Here is a 23,504-nt window from a genome sequence, read left to right as displayed (position 1 = left end):
AAGAGAGGGTGATTCACCAGGTTCTAGAAAAATTACACCAGAAATGTGTTTTTATTTATGAATTATTTCTATTTTGAAATTTTGCATGTATTTTTTTCCTCTATCAATAATCACACAGATGGGCCTGAGCTAAAGGAGCCACCAAATCCAGATGTGATCACAATCACAGAAGGAGACACTCTACACCTGAACGGCTCCTCTGTGGGAAACCCCGGAGTGCTTTTTCCAAACAACAAGTTTACTTAGAAGCTAGACAGTTACAAGCTGCTCATCAGAATCAGAATCAAAATATATTTAACCAGTCATTTCTTCAGCTGTCAGTAACAATAATTTTGTTGAGTTTGTAGTTTCCCATTCAGTTGCATTTGCAGTAGCATCCCACTGACAGTCTGACAAGGACCAGAGCTCCCAGTATCGTCCCAGATATTATATATGGGATGGAGTTGACTGTAGAACTGGGTTGAGGTGGGGTCGGGGGTTGGGTAAAGAAGGAAAGGAGAATCATTTATACCAGGCAAATTAAAAACACCAAAACACTCACAATGAACTTAATTTGTGAAGTAATATTGTGATTGAACTTCAGTGACTCGTTTTCCAGGAAGTATCTGACAACACTCACCTTGTACATCAATGTTAAACTCCTTGGTGACAGTCCCTACTGTGTTGCTCACAGTGCAGATATACTGTCCTTCATGCTCAAAGCCGACAGATTTAATAGTGAGAACGCTGCCACTGTAGGAAGGACTATTTGTTGGAAGTGTCCAGGTGTATGAGGGGCTGGGGTTTCCCACAGAGGAGCAGTTCAGGTGTAGAGTGTCTCCTTCTGTGATTGTGATCACATCTGGATTTGGTGGCTCCTTTAGCTCAGGCCCATCTGTGTGATTACTGATAGAGATTAAAAATACGAAGCAAAATTTCAGCAAAATCAAAATAATTTATAAATTAAAACACATTTCTGGTGTAATATACAACAGAAAGTACTGTCGACAGTTCAGCCCACTGTACTTTATTTTCACTTTGTGCTGCTATACTCTGTTGTCAGTTTGTCCACTTCATGATGTTTAACTGCTCTACTTACTTTACAGGTTGATGCTCGCCACACTAAACATCTGACATAAAGTTTAAATTACACGTAGCATGACAGTAAGAGGTCAGTCTGACAGTTCAGAGAAGTAAGAGAATTGTTCAACCCATATGACACTGAAAGGAGACAAATCATGATTAATTCTTCTGGAGTGGCTTTAAATACACTTATTCTTTTATTGCATATTTGTGACTCTGTATTGATTCCACATTTAAACAAATAGTAAAGCCGACCTTTTATCATTTAGGATTTAAACACAATTACTATTATTATTTTTTAATGTTCACAAACAAAGTTTACTTCTATTCTGGCTTTCCACAAACTTCTGAGGGAAACATTTTACTGGTAAACAGCTAAATCCTCCACTATGTTCATCAGCTTGTGTCAGTCAGCAGTTTGTTGATGATGCTATTTAGAGCCTGTTCATTAACAGTGATGAGAGCTATGAGGAAGAATCAAAACACTATTTCTTTACTGTTTCGATTCTTCCTCAAAGCGCTCACGAGGACACAAAACCAAACCAGTGACATGAATCATGCTCAAAATGTCAAACTCTGAGAAACAGATCAAAGAACGTCTTTATTTCTCTCAGACTCACAGTGAACTATAGCAGGGAGTTTTTCTGATGTCACCACTGGAGGGCGCTGTGATCCAGCTGGTCCCAGCTCCAGCTTGGCTTCACACCAGTACTGGGCTCCATCACCTTCTCTACTGGGAGTGATGTTCAGAGTAAAGGTCTCATTCACTGGTTTCTTCTGTTCACTGTTGGACTGTAGGTGACCCAGTGCTGTGTTTCCTCTGTAGAAGGTCACAGTGAGGCTCTGAACAGGAGCTACGTTCTGTACGCTACACTGCAGGGTGTACTGCTGATTCTCAAACATCATCCCAGTGTGGTTTACAAAGCTGATGGAGACACTTTCTGGAGGCTCTGAGGAGACAGGGAAAGAAAGAGTAACACAGGTAGATGTTAGTCAGTAACCTCTGAGCTCACGAATCCGTCTGTGTATTTACACAAAGAGGTCAAATTTTGTCTGATTGTAAACAGCCTTGAAAGTTAAATGTTGCTACCAGGGGCGTCATAGTGGAGGCAAAAGTGATGCTCAGATAAAGACACCCAAGGAGCCGAAGGAGGCAGCCGCAGGTCTCTCTCTTAAGGATGTAACACAAGAGGAGCTCATGCAGTGGCAATTAAACGTTATTAAAACAGCAAATCGCTTTTATCGGTGTGGTTGGTTTTAAGGTTGATTTAAAAAATTGCATTCGTTTCTAAACAGAGGAGAGTTCAGCTTTTTTCATTATATATATAACACACAAAAAACGAAGATGTCATTTTTTCATTGTAGAAAATCAGCGCAGTTAGAAGTAAACTGTGTGTCGGAAACATTAATAGATCAGTTCGCCCGCTTGTTTGAAATATTATGAGTAAGCCACAGGACCACAGGCAATAATCTCGGAGTGGGCAAAAAGACGTGACAGAGGCGGATGGAAGTGAAGAGAGCGTGGAAAATAAAGGTTTTCTACCACAGAGAAGAGCTTTTGCGTAAGTGGTGAAAATGGTTTTCGGGCCTATTTCAAACATTAAAGGGGAGAGTCGGGCCATGACGTCAGAAACTCTGGAAGCCCGTTCTTTGTGGGCGTTACGTATTTTCAGTCAGCCAATAGGGAACGTTGTTGTGGGCGGGGCCGGTTTCAACAATGAAAGGCAAGAGAACCAGGCCGTGACGTCACAGTCAACTCAAGTCCATAAATAGCAGGTGAACCCCGCACTGGACCAGCACGTTTCTTACTTATAGTCACGAGCGATTCACTGGATGAGATTTTGTTCTGCTACCCTCAGTCATATCTGAATGTCTGATTCATTGTAACACCGTAGCTTAACTGTCAAAACTGAGTGATCACAAACCAAAACCAGGATTAGTGTGCACTCTGCCAAAGAGTACACTGGGCGACCTGCAGGTCGAGGAGGAAGAAAATAAAGTCCTGGAAGAGCAGAAAGTGATGAAGGACACAAAAGAAATGCAGGAAAAAGTGGACGAGCAGACAGAAGAATTAGCCGAGGCTAAGACAGAGACAAAAGACACGGCAACCCCAGATTCCTCCTCAAAGTTGTGTGTCGACAAAGTTGAGAAGACCATGGTAGAGGACGCAAAGAAACAAACTGAACAGGACAAAGAAGTGTTAGAAGAAGTGCAGTTTGTATTCAAAGATGAGACCAACCAGGCTGAAATATCAGCACTGGAAAAGACACTGAAGCTGCAGAAAAAGGTGCGCGTCAACTGGGTTATTCAGTTGGTGGTTTTACTGGCCAAAGAAAAGTCTCCTCCAAATACAAGATCTTCACAGAGCGCCTCACTCCTGACTGCATCAGCCATCGTCTGATTGAGAAAATCTGGCCTGAAGTTGAGGAGAAACACTTGAATTTATCCCACGACAGCATTTTTAATGTGGGCAAGGCCATCCTCAAGGATCTTTGCGAAACACACAAGTGCAAAGAAAACCTTTTGATTTTTAATCTGAGGGAACAGCTTGACAATATTACCGTCTCAATCTTCATCAAACACCTGTTGGCATTACCAGCAAGAGTACTGAGTGTCTCTAAAGACAGGGAAGAATACCAGGAAGTTGTAAAGAATGTGACCAAAGATCTGGTAATGCACGCCATGAGCGAAGGAAATGAGACGATGACAATGAATCCAGTAGCATCAGAGTTTATTGTAGAGAGGCTTTTCCAGAAGATCTGGAACAAAATTTTGTCAAAAAAGTACAAAATGTCCTTGGAGAAAATTGAACTACTCGCCCTCAAGGTATACAATGAACTCCATGACAGGTGGGACTCTCCAATACTCTTAATGTGGTCAAGAAACCCAGAGATGGATGAAGCAATCGTCAGCAGCTTCAAAAAACATGCAAAACTGAGGAGCCAAAATGTCATCGTTAGGGCTTTCTCATGTGCACGCTAAAATCTAACTGACACGTGCATGTGATTATGCAAGAAAACTCTTAAATTGGCTTCAAATATTCATTTCAATTGGGCTTTCTAAATTTAATTTTAAAACCAGAGTGGTTAAAAATAACTACTCTTCTTCTCCCAACTTCCTTCCCTCATCACCAACTGGCCGAGGCAGATGGCCACCCCATCCCAGAGCCTGGGTCTGCCGGAGGTTTCTCTCTTTTAAAAGTGAGTTTTTCCTTCCCACTGTCGCCAAGTGCTTGCTCTAGGGGTTGGAGTCTTTGTGCGTTATTGTAGAACAACCTTACAATATAAAGCACCATGAGGGAAGTGTTGTTGGGATTTGGTGCTGTTTCTTAACTCAAAATGTCCAATTACAACAGGACATTTTGAATTTAAAAAAACAGCACCAACCACAAATTAAAAAAAAAAAAAAAAAAAAAAAAAAAACTTTGAATTTGTGCTTTGTTTCATTTACTGTTTAAGAAGTTCGTTCTTCCTGCATTTTTTAAACACAACAAACAACAAATAGCTGAGCTGTTGGATTTACTAAGTGCTGCCAAGAATACAAACAAGCAGTCCTCACACACATTTGAGAAAACTGAGACCTTTGAATCTTTATAGCTTACTGAATATTTATCTCTTTACTCTGTCTGTATTTGTCCACTTTTTTCTTTTTCTATTTGTATTATTTTCATTTGAAAGACATTCAAAGCTATTTGGAGACATGCAGAGTTCCTTAAAGCCGAACCAAATATAATTAACACGAGTTGTTTAACTGAGGTAATCACTCTTTCCCCCACAGTCCTACGATTTTTCCCTTTTTCTGTAAAGCAATGTAAATACACTTTTAATACTTTTAATACTTTTTAATATTCATACAGGAATAAACTACAAACAAAACACAGTCACAAATATAGGCCATAAATATACAGACACCATATTTACATACACATTTAGTACAAATACAATGTTTAAAAGGAGTCTGATTCTTCATGTGATAAATATTTGGCTTCGATGTCCAGGAATTTTCCACTGTGAGATTAATGGTGTTGAAATTCTCCCAATTCTTTCACCTTTGGGCTGAAGGAAGGACATATAAAGGACGTATAAATGCTCAATCAACAATCACTTTAATTCATACACTTCTTATTATTCCATACAAACACTTTTGAGCATTAACCATCCGGAGGGGAGATGAGTGCAGGAGGGTGTCCGCCTGATCTCCATGTGTCTGAGCATTTCTCACATTCTTATAGCTTCAGCCCCCCTCCAAAGTCATAAAACCTAAACATCCACTTTCTTTCTCTCTCTCAGTGAGCCTAAGTTCTGACCTTAGCTTCCTGTGCAGTCTGTTCTGTTCTTTTCAAATCAGACAAATAAGGCCATGATTCTCTGAAAACAGTATTTCTTATAACGCAGCAGTATCATGCATCATAAAACAATATCATTCATTCACAATAAGTCAGCAGTGTAATGTAGTACAAATCAGTCTAATAAATTTAATAGTTATCCCCTTCTTCTAAGTCAGGAGAATAATGCAACCTAAAACTACATAATGATTTCACAATCTTTAATTAGGGGTATAACGTGGCATAAGATGATATAATAATCTCACAATGGAAAGTGTACATTGCACATAGTGACAATGAATGACGGACCCGACCACACAGATCGCACTTTACTACACTTTTTATTGGGTTTTTGTCTCTTCCAACCCTCGGCCGCAGCTGCCAGCTACACACACATACAACAACACAACCTCAGGTCCCGGCACGTCTAATGCAGGGGAGGGGTGATGAACTGATGGAGCTCTGCTGTGTCAGCCTCCCCTGCAACCGCGCCACAAACCACGCCCTGCTACACACATTATATGACCACAAAACAAATCAAAGTGAAGGAAGAAAAACCGGAAAAAAACACAAACTAATCATGAAGCTACAGAGCCCCTTTACTGATATGGGTAAGGAATGTTTTATTGCATGGCCACAGGTTGATGTGTCACGGCAGGGTGCGCCGATGGGTTGTGAACAGGACCCAGAAGCAGATGCAGAGAGAGGAGATGCAGGTAAAAGAAAAGCCTTTATTTTGGCTGATGGTAGCAGTAACATGAAACTATGAAAAACTAGTTACAACTAAGACAGACTGTGAAAAACTATAATCAACTATGAACACACTGGATGTGTTCAGGGGAAGTGAATACACATGAGGAAAACAGCTGACTGAAATGAAACATGACATCACAGGGAAAGTCAAACTAACACCAACGAACAAGAACACATCAAACTCTTTCAAAATAAAACAGAAACATGGAGAAAAATATAGTTATCAACAACATAAAACTAAAATATACAAAACACAGTGGTCACAGATGCAGTACTGTGACACATATACAGCAGTTTACCCCACAGTCAGATGCCTGCCATCTACCAGCTAACTGTGTGAAGAGGAATAACTGCTATAAATGTCTGTTTTTTGTTGGCACGCATGCTCAGTGTTTAGTAGCAGTAACTTAATCCAGTGCTAATCACAGTGAGACTGATTTCATGGACAGTCATATAAACCTTCTTGTCTGGTAGGTGGGATGGCAGACTCAGTCACTGCTGACAATAATTTTATCCTAATTTAACCTGTTAGATTGTTTAGAAGAGATGATCCAGTGAAATAGCCTTTGAAAAAGGATCTCTTCACATGTAAACAACAACTATTTAATCCAGATTTGACAATTAAAGCGTCTCATTTCCCCTTTAATTTAATGACTGATATGTTGAAATGGTTTGACACACAGTGAAATGATTTAATGCACAGCAGAAAGTGCATATTCAAATTCATCTCCACATTAAGATGAGTAATGCCTTGAGACATTATATCTGTGGCTCAATCAGACAAAGGACAGAGTGCTACAAAACACAGCCACGTGATCTAGATTAAAACATTCTCAAGATTAAAACGGTCTCTTTCTAGTCGTCCTGTGGATGTCAAGTGCACGTCAGGAGTAGACGTTCTCAGCCAGCTTCCTCATTCTTTTATTGCAGTGTGCTGATGGGGAGGATGGAGGGTGGTCTGCAATCTTTGCTGCAGTGGCAGACATGCAAAATCCAATCTCATCTTCAGGTTTGCTCTGTGTTGGCCACTTTCAGCTCATCTTTGTCAGGGTTTGGATGAAAGACTTTACAATTTATAACTTTCCTTCTCTCACCCCAACCGGTCGCAGCAGGTGGCCGCCCTCCTGAGCCTGGTTCTGCTGGAGGTTTCTTCCTGTTAAAAGGGAGTTTTTCCTTCCCACTGTCGCCAAAGTGCTTGCTCATAGGGGGTCATATGATTGTTGGATTTTTCTCTGTATCTATTATTGTACGATCTACTGTACAATATAAAGCACCTTGAGGCGACTGTTGTTGTGATTTGGCGCTATATAAATAAAATTGAATTGAATTGAATAATAAATAAATTTAAGTATTAGACATAGGACGTAAACTGCAACAACACAAGCAGCTATAATTAAAGCTTACATGGGCTCTTTTACAAAATCAGGAGGATGTGTGCTCATCTTCCAGCACCACACAGCACAGAGGATGCAAATATCAGTCAGATGAAGCAGGACAGCACGGAGGCGAAAAGAGCGAGGGCAGTGAGACGAGAAGAGATGAGTACCAGGTTCCAGATGAAGTAGATGACTGATGAGGTTATGTTTTGGTTTTCTTTGGCAGGCAGGAAGGAGCGCAGCGAGCGATGGTAGACCGTCGCAGTGAAGGCGATAGCCGAGGCCGAGCCGACGGCTTTTAGAACTGACGGAGAACCAGAGGCAGCTTCAGAACAAGCAAAGAGAAATGTTGTGAAGTGTGCCACTCCACATAAAGACAAGCAAATCTGGAAAAGTCCCAGAATCAGCAAACGTTTAATGTATCATAACTTTGGTATATTTAGAGAAATTTTACGTTCAGGTTGTGAATATTTTGACCTTTGAAGTACATAAAAAAAGTAAAGAGTAAATGATCTAAATATCCTAGTGTAATGATTGTGTGCTGTATCAATGAATAAAAATATCACCTGTAAACATAATTACCTGGCACATAGGTGTGGAAACTGACTTGAATTATCTATGGAGATTAACAGTAATTAAATAAAGAGCTAAATTTGTGCTGGGCTAAGATATTTGGATCATTTTCTCTTTCCTTATCTTAGTAAAATGATCAGGGAAGCTGCTGCACTTTTGCCTGACCACATTTTTATGACAGCTATAGTTACCTGTTCTTTCATAATATATCATAATATAGTGTGTTTCATGGGCAAATGTTGCTCACAGTTATTTTGGTGAATATCGTTTAACACTGTCTGTTTTATCTTTAATTGCCTAACTGTGGCCTCTACTCTCACCAACACTTTGAAAAAAGATCAAATTAATATTGAACAGAAGTGAGTTCAGCTTAATGATGCGATCCAGTTTGTCATGTTAAATTAATTGCCCAACTCTGCTTTAGATGCTCTCTAGAAACCTTGTTGCATAGATTTAAAGGACTGTGCAGTTTTGCTGGTTTGTTTAAAATGATGTAGCCACCAGTGGAGATTGGTTATAATGGACGATAAATAAAGGTTGACATTGTTTGAACATGGTGCCCATCACAAGTAAACATGAGAATCTGAAATGAAATAACTAAACTAGAAATTTGAAATTTGTACTTAAGCTGAACAAAATAAACCAAAGGCATCAGCAAAACATTTATTGAGGCAAAGATACAGAGATACACAATTTAATGATTAAATGCCAACAACCCATCAAATCACAGCAGGATCGCAGCAGTGATAGTTTGTAGTAGGAGTAACTTAATCCAGGATCTGTTGTCACTTTGATTAGCGTATATATTCCACCTGGTAGTACTTTTTCTTTTTACAAGAAGATAATAGAGTTGATGATTAACCGATCTAAAGGATTCCTGGTCTGTGGAGGTGATCTGAATATACATTTATACCCAAAACTTGATATATCAAAACAAACAGGCTCCAAAAAAACAATTGGTAAAAAAGTGAAAGAGTTGATGAAGGACATGGGTTTGATTGATGTATGGAGGGAAATGTTGCCTAATGTAAGAAGATATACCCACTATTCCTCACATCACTCATCATATACTAGAATAGACTATTTCGTTGTATGTAGCAGGGACAGATCAAGAATTATCGACTCAGACACTGGAACAATAGATCTTAGCCACCATGCCCCAATGCATATTGTAGTTGACCTAGAGGGAAACAAAAGAGATACAATATGGAGATTTAACCCCGGCCTACTTAATGATGCTAATTGTAGGAAAGAAATGAGCAATGGAATCCAAATGTACATGAAAGAAAATGATAATGGAGAGGTGTCCCCACCGATACTGTGGGATGCAGCAAAGGCAGTATTAAGAGGAAAAATCATTGCAGCTGCCACAAGGAAAAAGAGACTCTACCAGGAAAAACTACAGGACTCCCAAAAACAGCTGAGCCAGCTAGAAAGCAGCCATGCACAAAACCAAAACCCGACTACACTAGAACAAATTAAAAAACTAAGAAATGAAATTAACTTAATGTACACTCAGGAAACTGAAAAAAAAGATGCTATTTTTTAGACAAAGATATTATGAAAATGGCCCTAAATTCACAAAACTGTTGGCATGGAAACTTAAGAAACATCAAGCAGACAATACAATATACAAAATAAGAGATCCCCAGAAAAACACAATAGAAAGTAAGCAGGACAAGATCCGGTCTGTCTTTGAAACTTTTTATAAATAACTCTTTTTTAAAATTATGGATGTCGGAATTGATCAAATGGACACATTTCTTGAAAGGCTCAATTTACCTGTCATGAGTGAAGACCAGAATAAACAACTAGCCTCTGAAATAACAGTAAAGGAATTAGAAAATGCCATAACAAACCTGAAAGCTAATAAATCGCCAGGAAGTGATGGGTTCACTTCTGAATTTTATAAAGCATTCAAAGAGGATCTTATTCGTATATTGAGAAAAACATGCAATTGGGCACTTGAAAAGGCACAAATCCCACCCACCTGGAAAGAACCAATTATATCTCTCATACCGAAGGAGGCCAAGGATAAGAAAGAATGTGGGTCGTACAGGCCGGTTTTCATACTTAATGTAGATTACCGTATCTATACATCCATAATGGCAAAACGAATGGAGAGAATTCTCCCTAACCTCATACATAATGATCAAGCTGGCTTTATACATAAACGTCAAACCCAGGATAACACAAGACGCACTTTCCACATAATGAACTATATACAACAACATATAGAGCAGGCTGTGATCCTCAGTCTTGATGCTGAAAAGGCATTTGACTCTGTTTGTTGGCAATACCTATATAGAGTCCTGCATAAATTTGGTTTTAATGAGCCGGTAATAAATAATGTAAAGGCATTATATGATAACCCGACTGCAAGGCTTAGGATTATTGGTCACCTAACTCAACCCCTAACATTGGAGAGGGGAGTGAGACAAGGCTGTGCCTGGTCTCCTCTTCTCTTTGCTATATTTCTGGAGCCACTAGCCCAATATATAAGGCAAAACAGAAAAATCACAGGTATTACAATAAATGATGTGGAACATAAAATAGCATACTATGCCGATGACGATCCTAAAAACACCTGAGGAGGCTCTGCCGGAGGTAATGAACTGTCTTAAAAACATTGGCCCAATGACAGGATATAAACTGAATCTAAGTCAAACTGAAGCCCTTCCCTACAATTATAGTCCATCTGAAAAGCTCAAACAAGCACATCCACTGAAATGGAACACAGACTCAATTAAATATTTGGGGGTAACACTTACTAAAGATACAAAAAGACTATTTGACAAAAATTACAACCATTTATATCAAAGAGTCAAAGAGGACCTTACAAAATGGAATCATATCCCATGTCTGAGCATAAGCTCTAGAACAGAAACCATCAAAATTAATGTTTTACCAAGATTTTTATATTTGTTTCAGACCCTCCCACTCCAGATTAAACAAAAAGATTTGATTGAACGGGATAAAACGATCTCTAGATTTATATGGTAGGGGAAACGACCCAGAATACGATACAAAACATTACAACTGCCCAAAGAGAACGGCGGCTGGGGCCTACCATGTTTAAAAAAGTACTATACAGCAATGATCAGGGCAGTGTTGCACTGGTGTGATCCCTCATATGTAGCAGCATGGAAGGAAATTGAATGCAAAACAATAACCAATATGCATATACAGGCAGTTGTAGCAGATAAAAATCTACAGGACTACATTTCCAAAATAAGAAATCCTTGGGTAAAGGCCACACTAGGGGTTTGGAAAATGGTGGTAAAAGAAAATAAGCTGGAGAAGGATATAAAAATATTAAAATGGTGTGCATATGATTCGGAATTTACACCAAATCAAATAGACCCTAGTTTTAAAAACTGGACAGATAAAGGAATTACCTCGATATGTGGTATTGTAAAGGAAGATGAAATTATGAGTTTCCAAACTTTAAAGCAAACGTTTCATCTAGAAAACCAAGACCACTATAGATACTTACAGTTAAGAAACTTTTATACTCGAAACATTAAACTACAGCGAGGCCATTTATCCAACTCTTTGTAAATGCTTGTAAGTCAGAAATTAAGAAAGGTGTAATCTCACAAATATACAAAAGTCTTCATGATCTCAGCAATTATTCAAAGTATATAAGAGAAAGATGGGAGAAAGAGGGAGGTCTGGTGATTACAGAAGAGGAATGGCAAAACATTTGTTCTTTTCAGTGGAAAAGTACAAAATCACATATATGGAAGGAGCTTTAAAGGCGCATTATGATGATGGAAGTTGTGAATGTTGGAGGAACTGTGGCTATGAAACAGCACACCAATATATTTTGGGATTGTAAGAATATTCAGAACTACTGGAGTGAAGTCCATAAAGTGATGCAAAACATATTTAGTACATATTTACCCTTTGATTTCAGAGACCGGAAGCTGATGGAGGTGAAATAACAAAGTGTTTGTGAATAAGAGCAGAAGTGTGAATAAAGATGAAAAAGACTTTGAGGTTTACAAAAAGGTTTGACAGCTGTTGAATGCCAGGAGAGAAACATTTTGGACTTTTAACTGTTTCTTAAATGTTAGAGCATGTGTAACATGGTAGACTAATGTGCCTGTATTACTTCAGCTCCATATTATTGTGTAAAGTTTCTCTGGGTTGGGAGTGGTTGTGTGTGTGTGTCACATTTTTGGTGAGCCAATGGCTGTAATGGGGTTGGGCTAATTAGAGGCAGGTGTTATTGATTGCACTGATACACTGGTCTACTTATAGCCCGCACTACAAACACTGCTGTGTAATTTTGTCTCTCTGTGCAGGCCAGGGCCTATTATATGCCACAGTCTAAGGGCAGCGGAGTTGCAGAGGCTGGAGTGACCACTGGCTATCTACTTGCAGGGTGGCGGGTCTCAGAGGACAACTGCTAACCCTGTTGAAGTCAACACGTGGAGTGCAACTGGCATTGTGGCGTAGCTGGCTCTGGCCTTGGGACTGTGTGTTTTACTTGATTTGCAAATGGGACACTGGACTGTTTTATCTTTTATCTTTTGAGTATTGTGTCAATAAATTATCTTTTAGAATTTTATTGACTGTCATCTTTTTGCCCACGGCTGAGACGGTTGGTCAGACCTAGAATCTTTTTGGGTGTGTTACACATGTCCTTCTCTTATGGCTGTTCATGCTTTAGCAAAGTAATTAAGTAAAAGATAAACAACTAAACGACAGAGAAGTTCTCTTTATTTACTATCTACTATAAAACATTACAATGGGTCCACAGTAAGAAAAAGTATCTGATGACCCATCATAGAGGAAGGAGATCCTAGCAGTGACAGGAGTTTGAACAGGATCCCCAAAAAGTGAATAAGATCAATCTTACCGTTTCAATGAAGTCTGACTGTATAGAATATAAAACACATGAATGATTAACAGCAATATTTCCAGAGACACAGAACATATGCATAACACCAACTGAACTGAATGACGGTGAGACGAGGGAACTGAAGCAAGTGTCCAGAAGCAAAACAGAACAGAGGACAAGGCTTGAGGGTGGATACACATGGATACAGGAGTATGATGGAATTGAATCGGATACATGAAGAATAGTCTGCTGCTTATCAGCATTACAAACAAACAAAGCAAACTTTGTGAGCTATAATGACTAAAAGCAACTTTTATGTTGCGTCTTGAATAGAAAAGGACATAAATTCAAGATACTGAGCAGTGAGGACACATTTTATTCCAAGAAGAACCCTTATCTAATTCAACTCAAGAGGAAAGATGGCATTATCGAATAATCCAGAGAAAAATGTGCAGACATTGTGAAGTGTCATGTATGAGATTATGAGATGCATTAAATATTTTATGTCTGAGTGAAAATAGCCTGCATTATCAAGCAGAGAATGATTAAAGACAGAATCAGCCAACAAGTGAAGAACAGAGGGACATTTATCTAGCAGAGACCCTCAAAGACCCCGTGGGCCCAGTTTGAACACCACTGCCCATCAACTGCTAATAGAACATGAATGCCTGTGTTATGGAAAAATTCTTGTTTATCCTCACATTTTCTTTATGTGTTTAGAATCTCACTGTAGGATTTGGTATAACCTTTGTATGCTTAGATAAAGTGTGCATGTGTCAGTAAGACCTCGTCAAAACTGCTTAGCTAGGTGTAACGATGTTTCACTGTTTTGGTCAGAAGAATGAAACTCAGCGCAAGTCCAGGAGCTTCCTGGGAAAAGATAGTGGGAGTTGTTCTCTGTCCAGCCACAGCCCGTGGGACAGAAACTTGTTGTAACTAAAAGATACACAGAGTTGTGTGTGGGGGTATAAAAGAGGAGCTGAGACGTCCCAAGAGCAGAGCTGGCATGACTCTGACCTGTAATGTTTGATGTGTGTGTTGGCTCTCCTGCGGCAGTAATAAATAGCTTGACCACAGCTTTTTTCTGTTTTGCAGCCTTTATTTACAAAAGTCCACGACACCTGTAACATTTAAACAAAGAGATGGAAAAATGGGGAGACCTTCCCTTGGAAATGTGCTTTTTCCAAACAACAAGTTTACTTAGAAGCTAGAAAGTTACAAGCTGCTCATCAGAATCAGAATCAAAAATATATTTTAACCATTCAGTCATTTCTTCAGCTGTCAGTAACAATAATTTTACTGAGTTTGCTGTGTCCCATTCAGTTGTGTTTGCAGTAGCATCCCACTGACAGTCCGACAAGGACCAGAGCTCCCAGTATCATCCCAGCTATTATATATGGGATGGAGTTGACTGTAGAACTGGGTTGAGGTGGGGTCGGGGGTTGGGTAAAGAAAGGAAAGGAGAATCATTTATACCAGGCAAATTAAAAACACCAAAACACTCACAATGAACTTAATTTGTGAAGTAATATTGTGATTGAACTTCAGTGACTCGTTTTCCAGGAAGTATCTGACAACACTCACCTTGTACATCAATGTTAAACTCCTTGGTGACAGTCCCTATAGGGTTGCTCACAGTGCAGATATACTGTCCTTCATGCTCAAAGCCGACAGATTTAATAGTGAGAACGCTGCCACTGTAGGAAGGACTATTTGTTGGAAGTGTCCAGGTGTATGAGGGGCTGGGGTTTCCACAGAGGAGCAGTTCAGGTGTAGAGTGTCTCCTTCTGTGATTGTGATCACATCTGGATTTGGTGGCTCCTTTAGCTCAGGCCCATCTGTGTGATTATTGATAGAGATTAAAAATACGAAGCAAAATTTCAGCAAAATAGAAATAATTTATAAATTAAAAACATTTCTGGTGTAATATACAACAGAAAGTACTGTCGACAGTTCAGCCCACTGTACTTTATTTTCACTTTGTGCTGCTATACTCTGTTGTCAGTTTGTCCACTTCATGATGTTTAACTGCTCTACTTACTTTACAGGTTGATGCTCGCCACACTAAACATCTGACATAAAGTTTAAATTACACGTAGCATGACAGTAAGAGGTCAGTCTGACAGTTCAGAGAAGTAAGAGAATTGTTCAACCCATATGACACTGAAAGGAGACAAATCATGATTAATTCTTCTGGAGTGGCTTTAAATACACTTATTCTTTTATTGCATATTTGTGACTCTGTATTGATTCCACATTTAAACAAATAGTAAAGCCGACCTTTTATCATTTAGGATTTAAACACAATTACTATTATTATTTTTTAATGTTCACAAACAAAGTTTACTTCTATTCTGGCTTTCCACAAACTTCTGAGGGAAACATTTTACTGGTAAACAGCTAAATCCTCCACTATGTTCATCAGCTTGTGTCAGTCAGCAGTTTGTTGATGATGCTATTTAGAGCCTGTTCATTAACAGTGATGAGCGCTATGAGGAAGAATCAAAACACTATTTCTTTACTGTTTCGATTCTTCCTCAAAGCGCTCACGAGGACACAAAACCAAACCAGTGACATGAATCATGCTCAAAATGTCAAACTCTGAGAAACAGAACAAAGAACGTCTTTATTTCTCTCAGACTCACAGTGAACTATAGCAGGGAGTTTTTCTGATGTCACCACTGGAGGGCGCTGTGATGTAGGTGGTCCCAGCTCCAGCTTGGTTTCACACCAGTACTGGGCTCCATCATGTTCTCTACTGGGAGTGATGTTCAGAGTAAAGGTCTCATTCACTGGTTTCTTATGTTCACTGTTGGCCTGTAGGTGACCCAGTGCTGTGTTTCCTCTGTAGAAGGTCACAGTGAGGTTGAACAGGAGCTACGTTCTGTACGCTACACTGCAGGGTGTACTGCTGATTCTCAAACATCATCCCAGTGTGGTTTACAAAGCTGATGGAGACACTTTCTGGAGGCTCTGAGGAGACAGGGAAAGAAAGAGTAACACAGATAGATGTTAGTCAGTAACTGCTGAGAGCATGAATCCATCTAACTGTGTATTTACACAAAGAGGTCAAATTTAGATTACAAATGATGTAAAGTTCACTAGAACGTCTCACATTCTAAGGTAAGTATACTTACGGTAGATGGTTATATCCACAGTGCTAGTACACTGATCACCATCATCAGTGTTATAATAACAGATGAGATATGTGTCCCATTCAGTCAGTCTGTCAACCGTCCAGATCATCGTGGTTCCATTTTGTCTAACTTCTCCTACAGGTGTCTCCAAACCAAAAGAATCTCCCCTGCAGTCCTTCTGACATACACACATGTAACATTGGCTGGGTCACCGTACTTCACTACCAGTGCAGATGGAGTGAACACAGGAAACTCTGTGCAGCTAGGATCTGTAAGAAACACATCAAATGTTGTTACTGGGTAGATCAACTTGGATAAAGTTGATAAACAAGAGGAGAAATTAATTGATCAAATGGTGAAACTGGAAACTGAAAGTCCGGGAAGATTCAAGGTTCAGTTTTTTGTTTTTTTTTTAACAAAAAAAGCAAACCAGAAGAAAACTTTGAAAAGAAAAGTTGCCTGAAGAGGGAAATGAATGTAAGGAAAACATGAACCTGTCTGCAGAAACCTATTGTCTGATTTTTGGGCCATCAGCAAAACACCAAATGAAGAAACATCTTTAGGAAGAATTTTTTTCCATCGCTCCAGAAGAGGTCCAGCGATTTTGGAGAACCAATTCCAAGAAGCACTTAAGCTGTTCTACTGAAACTTTGTTGATTAATTTGATAAAATGAGATATCAGGAAATAATTAAATATCTAAGACTAATAATAAAAGCATCAAGTCCCAAAGTGTGGCATTACTAAAAAGATAAACAATCTTATATTTGAGATAAAAAATGCATTGCAATTTTAATTTGTATTCATTTATTTATTTATTTAATTAAATAAACAAATAATATATTGGGTTAGAGTTTGTAGAAGTTTGTTCAAGCTGTATAAGCTGCATGAACCCCTCGACTAGGTTATTGGTTATAAGGAGCAGCTGTAGCCTATTCAAAGGCTCCTGACATTTGGTTCTCATTCCCGTCATGATGGATGGATAGACGGTAGCAACGATCACAGCCCCGCCACAGCGATGCTGATCGGGTTCATTTTCCCCTGGCGATTGTTTGGCTGTTAAAGGGTGGTGAGTTGGATCCCACCATGAGGTCTGTTAAGTAGTTTGTTGAGCTGCTGTTTTCACTAAGGCAATATAGTGGCAGTGAATCTTTGAATCTTATAAGCCATGCTTGGTAATAAAGGGTGATCTTTTAATTGTTTTAGGTCCTGCCACTTAATTCACTGTTTTCTTGTTTCAGCTCCATATTTTGTTTAATAAAATTATTTTAATTTTTTAATTTTTTTGATTAGCCTGTCAATAACAAGCCTGTGTGCCTTGGCAACCGGTAAAACCTTTGTATTGGTTAATGTAATATTTCCTGGGGTGCGTCGCTACCATTTAGTTCTTTCCCTCCCCATCACTGCTGGATTTTTATTATTTGTTCTTTTTGGATCTACCTTCATATGTGAACAAACACTCTCAGTATGAAGTTTAACAAATCCAGATACAGAATTTCCAGCGTTTGACAGTGTTCAGTCTGACTTTAATGCAGTTGTTCAATCCCAAAACAGACGGAACAAGAAAACAGGTGAAAAACTGCAGATAAATTAAACTGCAAACACAATAGCAACAGCACTTTGTAAAAAATGAAAAGTCTTTGAAATTTGACAAAAATGTGCTCATTTTCTTGTTAGCTGTATTGGGTAATATTGGCTAAATACTGATAAAATTACTATTATTACTATTAATAATTACTATTATTATTACTACTACTAATGCTATCTATTTCACCTTTTGATTTTCTAACTGTAACATCTGCTCTTACCAGCAGCACTTTATACATAGAGTAAATTAATCCTGAGCATAACTGAATTCAGATTATTGGTGCTGCCCTCCACAACAGATCCAGTTTCTCATGTTGCCTTCAAATAAATATTTAATCCTTCATTAAATTACTTGTAAAAAATGCCTCTGAGTTCATCAGTGTTCATCAACATTTAGCAGCTGTATGATATGAAAATAAGAAACGAAGCAATAAATTTTTATGGTATAAACAGTCTGTTTATCTTTTATAGCTGGAAAACATTTCACTTACCAAAGCTGGACACTTGGTGGGTGCACAGAAAAGTAAGTGAGTAGGAAACCAGAAGAATAAAATGCATAAACATTGTCCCAGCTAGATTTTTTGAAATCAAATGTGATGAAGAAAATGATCAAACATGAAGTCCAAAGGTGGCTCGAAAGGAAATGGGCTCTGAGTTTCCTGTTTTGCTTTTCTGTTGCAGAGAACAATGCTGGCAGTGAAGGCTGTTTGTTTTTTTCAGCAGTGCATCCGCTTGTTTTATTATAACAGCCATGCCTTCAGTGAAAGTGAAAGTGAGTGTCGTAAAATCACCAAACAGGAAGCCCGACAGAGGCAGGTCAGGTCTGCTTCCTGGGGAGGTTCCCATGTATCCCCCTGAAGAATTTTTTTTTCAACTGACTTTACATAATGTGAGTAAGTATGGAGCGTTACACCTTTTTAACAGGGCATTAGGGAAAACGTAAGAACAGCAGTTTTGTAAGTCAGCCCTTGACTGGTTCTAGTCTGTTCAGATGCTGAAACTACTAGGATAGAAAAACCCTCACATAATAATAATGATGATAATAATAATAATAATAATACATTTTATTTATAAAGCGCTTTTCAAGACACCCAAGGACACTTTACAATAGGATAAAACACATAATGGAAAAATGACAAAATGAAGAACAACAAAACAAAAACACGAGATAAAATGAACAAACAGTGGTTCACAGTGAATATGCAGATTTGCAGACATATCACTTATATCTCTTCTTTTAAGCTTCATTGAAATCCATTTTTCCCTCTGACATACAAAGCATTTATTAAAGTAATCTGAGTGTTAAAAAAGTAAACCTTAAAATTAGACATACACAGCATGCGCTCAGCTGGATGTGTAGAGACAGAGCCGTATGTTCTGGAAACTCTGACTAGAGAGTCAGTTTGGGAGATGAATCTCTAACCACATCTGCCCGGGTCTGCTGACACCAAAGATCAGAAAAATGAAGATTTCTGGTCATTTCCAAGGTTCACCTGAATTGCTCAGACTGAGCAGCCTTCACTGGCACGAGAAGCTATAGATCCTGTTATCTTGGACACCATAAACACCACCTCTCTCTCTGTCCAGTGATCACATTTAAAACCAGCAGAGCTTTTCACACAGCATGCAACTGAAGCAAATGTTTGTGGAAAAAGCAGTTTACATATTGCATTACATAGCTTTTAGTGCTGGATCACGTTCCGTCTGTTTTATTGAATAAATCTGTTGCCTGTGTACTGTATTTTGTTTTTCTCACATTATAAAAGAACTAATCAGGTAGTGAAACAAGATGCACATGGTCACAATTTCATTAAAAACTTTGTTTTATACTTTACACAGTTGAAAAGATAAAATATAGTAACAAAAAGGAAAGAATTTCATGTTGGTATATGACCTGATGTCTCAACACCTCCCTTTAGTAATCAAATGCCTACACCATCATGATCTTATTGCAATAATGAAAGGCGGTGGGCTGGGGTGGGTATCTGAGTATCTCCCTGTACGTTGGGGTTTGAGTGGGTGTGTTTCCTGCGCCTTGAGAAACAGCTCCTGACTGTTGTTTGTGCCTGAGTACCTGGCCTTCCTGGAATCCCTGGACGGGGTTCTTGAGGGTGCTCCACTTGAGGACTCTGTCGTCCTACTTAGAGACTTCAACGCTCATGTGGGAAACATGAGTGAGACTGGAGGGGCGTGAATGAGAGGAACGGCCTCCCAGACCTGAACCCGAGCGGTGTTCTGTTACTGGACTTCTGTGCAAACACTATGTTGTAACATAAGGGTGTCCGTAAGTCCACAGGGCACCAGAACACTCTAGGCCAGGAAAGCTTCCACTTGGGTGGTCTCAGAATTTCATCTCTGCTTTTCAAAGATGATGTTGTTCTGTTGGCTTCATCAGGTGACGGCCTCCAGCTCACACTGGAGTGCAGCCGAGTGCAAAGCGCTGGGAATGAGAATCGGCACCTCCTAATCTGAGGCCACGGTCTGCAACTGGAAAAAGGTGGAGTGCCCACTCCAGGTCAGGGACGAGTTCCTGCCCCAATTGGAGACGTGTTTTTGTATATCATGGTGTGTTCACGAGTGACGGGAGAAGGGAGCGGGAGATCGACAAATGGATTGGTGCAGTGATGCAGACTCTGCACCAGATCGTATCAATATATTGGTTGAGCTACATCCCTACCCTCACCTATGGTCACGGGCTGTAGGTTGTGACCAAAAGAACGAGATCGTGGATACAAGTGGTGGAAATGAGCTTCCTCCTAAGGGTGGCAATCTTTCAATCTTTAGAATACAATAGAATAGCCCATTATTGTTATTGTACATGTACGACTGAGTCTGGTTACCACTCTTGAGAGGCAGATAATATAGCAGAGCTGGTCCATTTATACTGCAGCTCATAGGGTTGATGACACTCAGGTGAGCTGGCCTGGTAGTGGAAAGGCTTTGAGCTCTAGTCAAATGGGTGGAAAACATCAGCTGAACCCTTGCTGGCTCAGTTAGGGTTGACAAAAGGCTCTATATAAAAATGGTCTTTGAAATGTAATAACAATAGGCAAATGTTGTTCACAGTTATTTTGGTGAATATCGTTTAACACTGTCTGTTTTATCTTTAATTGCCTAACTGTGGCCTCTACTCTCACCAACACTTTGAAAAAAGATCAAATTAATATTGAACAGAAGTGAGTTCAGCTTAGTGATGCGATCCAGTTTGTCATGTTAAATTAATTGCCCAACTCTGCTTTAGATGGTCTCTAGAAACCTTGTTGTATAGATTTAAAGGACTGTGCAGTTTGGCTGGTTTGTTTAAAATGATGTAGCCACCAGTGGAAATATGTATCGTCCATTATAACCAAAGGTTGACATTGTTTAGTGCCCATCACAAGTAAACACCAGAATCTGAAATGAAATAACTAAACTAGAAATTTGAAATTTGTACTTAAGCTGAACAAAATAAACCAAAGGCATCAGCAAAACATTTATTGAGGCAAAGATACACAGATGCGCAGTTTGATGATTAAATGCCAATGACCCATCAAATCACAACAGGATCGCAGCAGTGATAGGAGTTAGGATGGGACTCCCCCAGAGATGAAGATGGAGGCTTGGATGGAGCTCCGAGGGAAAGCGGTGAGACAAAGGTTACACAAATGAGAGTCTGACAGGCAGGATGACAGAAGAGCAATGAGATTTAAAGTATATGGAATGGGAGCTGATTGGCTCACACAAGGTGGGCAAGAAAATGACTGGAATATAGTAATGAAGTCAGCAAGGAAAGAAAGGCTTGAGAGCTATCAGTCCATAAAGAGAGATAAGAAGAGAGCCTATAATAAGGCTAAGAGGTAACTGGAGGCCAGGAGAGGCTATTATACAAAGTTTAGAGAACAAAGTTTTTGTAAAGATGAACAGAAATGAGAATAAAAATGGTTTGTTACCACCACCAGCTCGATGTCATGGCTTACCTGGACTGTTTTGAGGTAAAAAGATGACATCAGAGTCAAAACTGATGTACGCCAAATAGCTTGATGATGACCAGCAGCTCAGTTATTAAATATTGGATGAGGAAATCTGGTTGCAGAAATAGCAGCACCTATTCCAAAAGTGTGACCTCAGCATAATTTAGGGGCTAATACCCCACCTGAGAAGCAGTTTTTAAAAACACTAAGAATTTAAACACTGAGTGACTGACAAGAGTTGAAAAGAAAGGAAAAGATGTAAGTAAGGAAGTAGCTGCTGATTGAACTCTGATGAAGCTACAGAGCAAAGTGGAGTCACCCCCACCAAAAAATAAGACCAGTCATACCGTGGCAGGGAGAAACACCTCTGAGAAAAATAAGTCATATGACATTAGCTGCAGCTCAATGTTAAAGACAGACTGACATAATGTGGTGAGGAAAAGTTACTGAGAAGGATACAGATTGAAACTGATTGCAAAAAGGCTTGAGGAAGACTTGAAGATGTCAGGAGAGACAAGACAAAGCCTCGAATAAAAGCCTGAGGGCCATCAGAGGCAAGGAGAGTTAAACCAGAAGTGGTGATAATCCTCACAAGGCCATCAGAAGGACAGATCTATTACAGAGACTGGAAACTGGTGGAGGTCAAATAACAAAGTGTTTGTGAATAAGAGCAGAAATGTGAATCAAGATGAAAAAGACTTTGAGGTTTACAAAAAGGTTTGACAGCTGTTGAATGCCAGGAGAGAAACATTTTGGACTTTTAACTGTTTCTTAAAGTGTTACAGGATGAACTTCTCTTATAGCTGTTCATGCTTTAGCAAAGTAATTAAGTAAAAGATAAACAACTAAATGACAGAGAAGTTCTCTTTATTTACTATCTACTATAAAAAAATGACAATGGGTCCACAGTAAGAAAAAGTATCTGATGACCCATCATAGAGGAAGGAGATCCTAGCAGTGACAGGAGTTTGAACACGATCCCCAAAAAGTGAATAAGATCAATCTTACCGTTTCAATGAAGTCTGACTGTATAGAATATAAACACATGAATGATTAACGGCAATATTTCCAGAGACACAGAAATATGCATAACACCAACTGAACTGAATGACGGTGAGACGAGGGAACTGAAGCAAGTGTCCAGAAGCAAAACAGAACAGAGGACAAGGCTTGAGGTGGATACACATGGATACAGGAGTATGATGGAATTGAATCGGATACATAATCTGCTGCTTATCAGCATTACAAACAAACAAAGCAAACTTTGTGAGCTATAATGACTAAAAGTCCCTTTTATGTTGCATTTTGAATAGAAAAGGACATAAAATTCAAGATGCTGAGCAATGAGGACACATTTTATTCCAAAAACAACTCTTATACAATTCAACTCAAGAGGAAAGTGCATTATTGAATAATCCCAAGAAAATGTGCAGACATTGTGAAGTAATGTATGAGATCGAGAGAATACCTATGAGCTGTATTAAGGATTTTACTTTGAGTGAAAATAGCCTGCATTATCAAGCAGAGAATGATTAAGAAGAGATCAGCAAACAGGTGAAGAACAGAGGGGACATTTATTTAGCAGAGACCCTCAAAGACCCCGTGGGCCCAGTTTGAACACCACATTTAAACAAAAAGATAGAAAATGGGGAGACCTTCCCTTGGAAATGTGCTTTTTCCAAACAGCAAGTCTACTTACAGAAGATAGACAGTTACAAGCTGCTCATCAGAATCAGTATCGAAAATACATATTAACCATTCATCAAGTATTTTAACCAGTCATTTCTTCAGCTGTTACTAACAATAATTTTACTGAGTTTGCTGTGTCCCATTCAGTTGTGTTTGCAGTAGCATCCCACTGACAGTCCGACAAGGACCAGAGCTCCCAGTATCAT

General features: G+C 39.2%; 1 protein-coding gene and 1 long non-coding RNA gene across 2 annotated transcripts; both read right to left on the bottom strand.

Annotated features, from left to right (window-relative positions):
- Positions 1-355: 355 nt before the first annotated feature.
- On the bottom strand, positions 356-9,167 carry LOC109201072 (carcinoembryonic antigen-related cell adhesion molecule 20). Its single transcript, XM_019356607.2, has 4 exons — positions 9,134-9,167; positions 1,683-2,012; positions 620-874; positions 356-447 (listed from the first exon to the last, which is right to left on the bottom strand). Exons 1-4 carry the CDS (start codon positions 9,153-9,155, stop codon positions 356-358), a joined length of 699 nt encoding a protein of 232 aa, XP_019212152.2. The 5' UTR covers positions 9,156-9,167.
- A 4,889-nt stretch (positions 9,168-14,056) lies between these two features.
- Positions 14,057-16,252, bottom strand: LOC112845660 (uncharacterized). The gene is made up of 4 exons (XR_003218530.1): positions 16,075-16,252; positions 15,583-15,910; positions 14,522-14,775; positions 14,057-14,348 (listed from the first exon to the last, which is right to left on the bottom strand). It is a non-coding gene; the product is annotated as an uncharacterized LOC112845660 (long non-coding RNA).
- Positions 16,253-23,504: the final 7,252 nt, after the last annotated feature.

The sequence above is a fragment of the Oreochromis niloticus genome, unplaced genomic scaffold (assembly GCF_001858045.2).
Source record: "Oreochromis niloticus isolate F11D_XX unplaced genomic scaffold, O_niloticus_UMD_NMBU tig00008471_pilon, whole genome shotgun sequence".
NCBI classification, from domain to species: domain Eukaryota; kingdom Metazoa; phylum Chordata; class Actinopteri; order Cichliformes; family Cichlidae; genus Oreochromis; species Oreochromis niloticus.
This window is presented reverse-complemented; position numbering and strand designations above follow the sequence as displayed.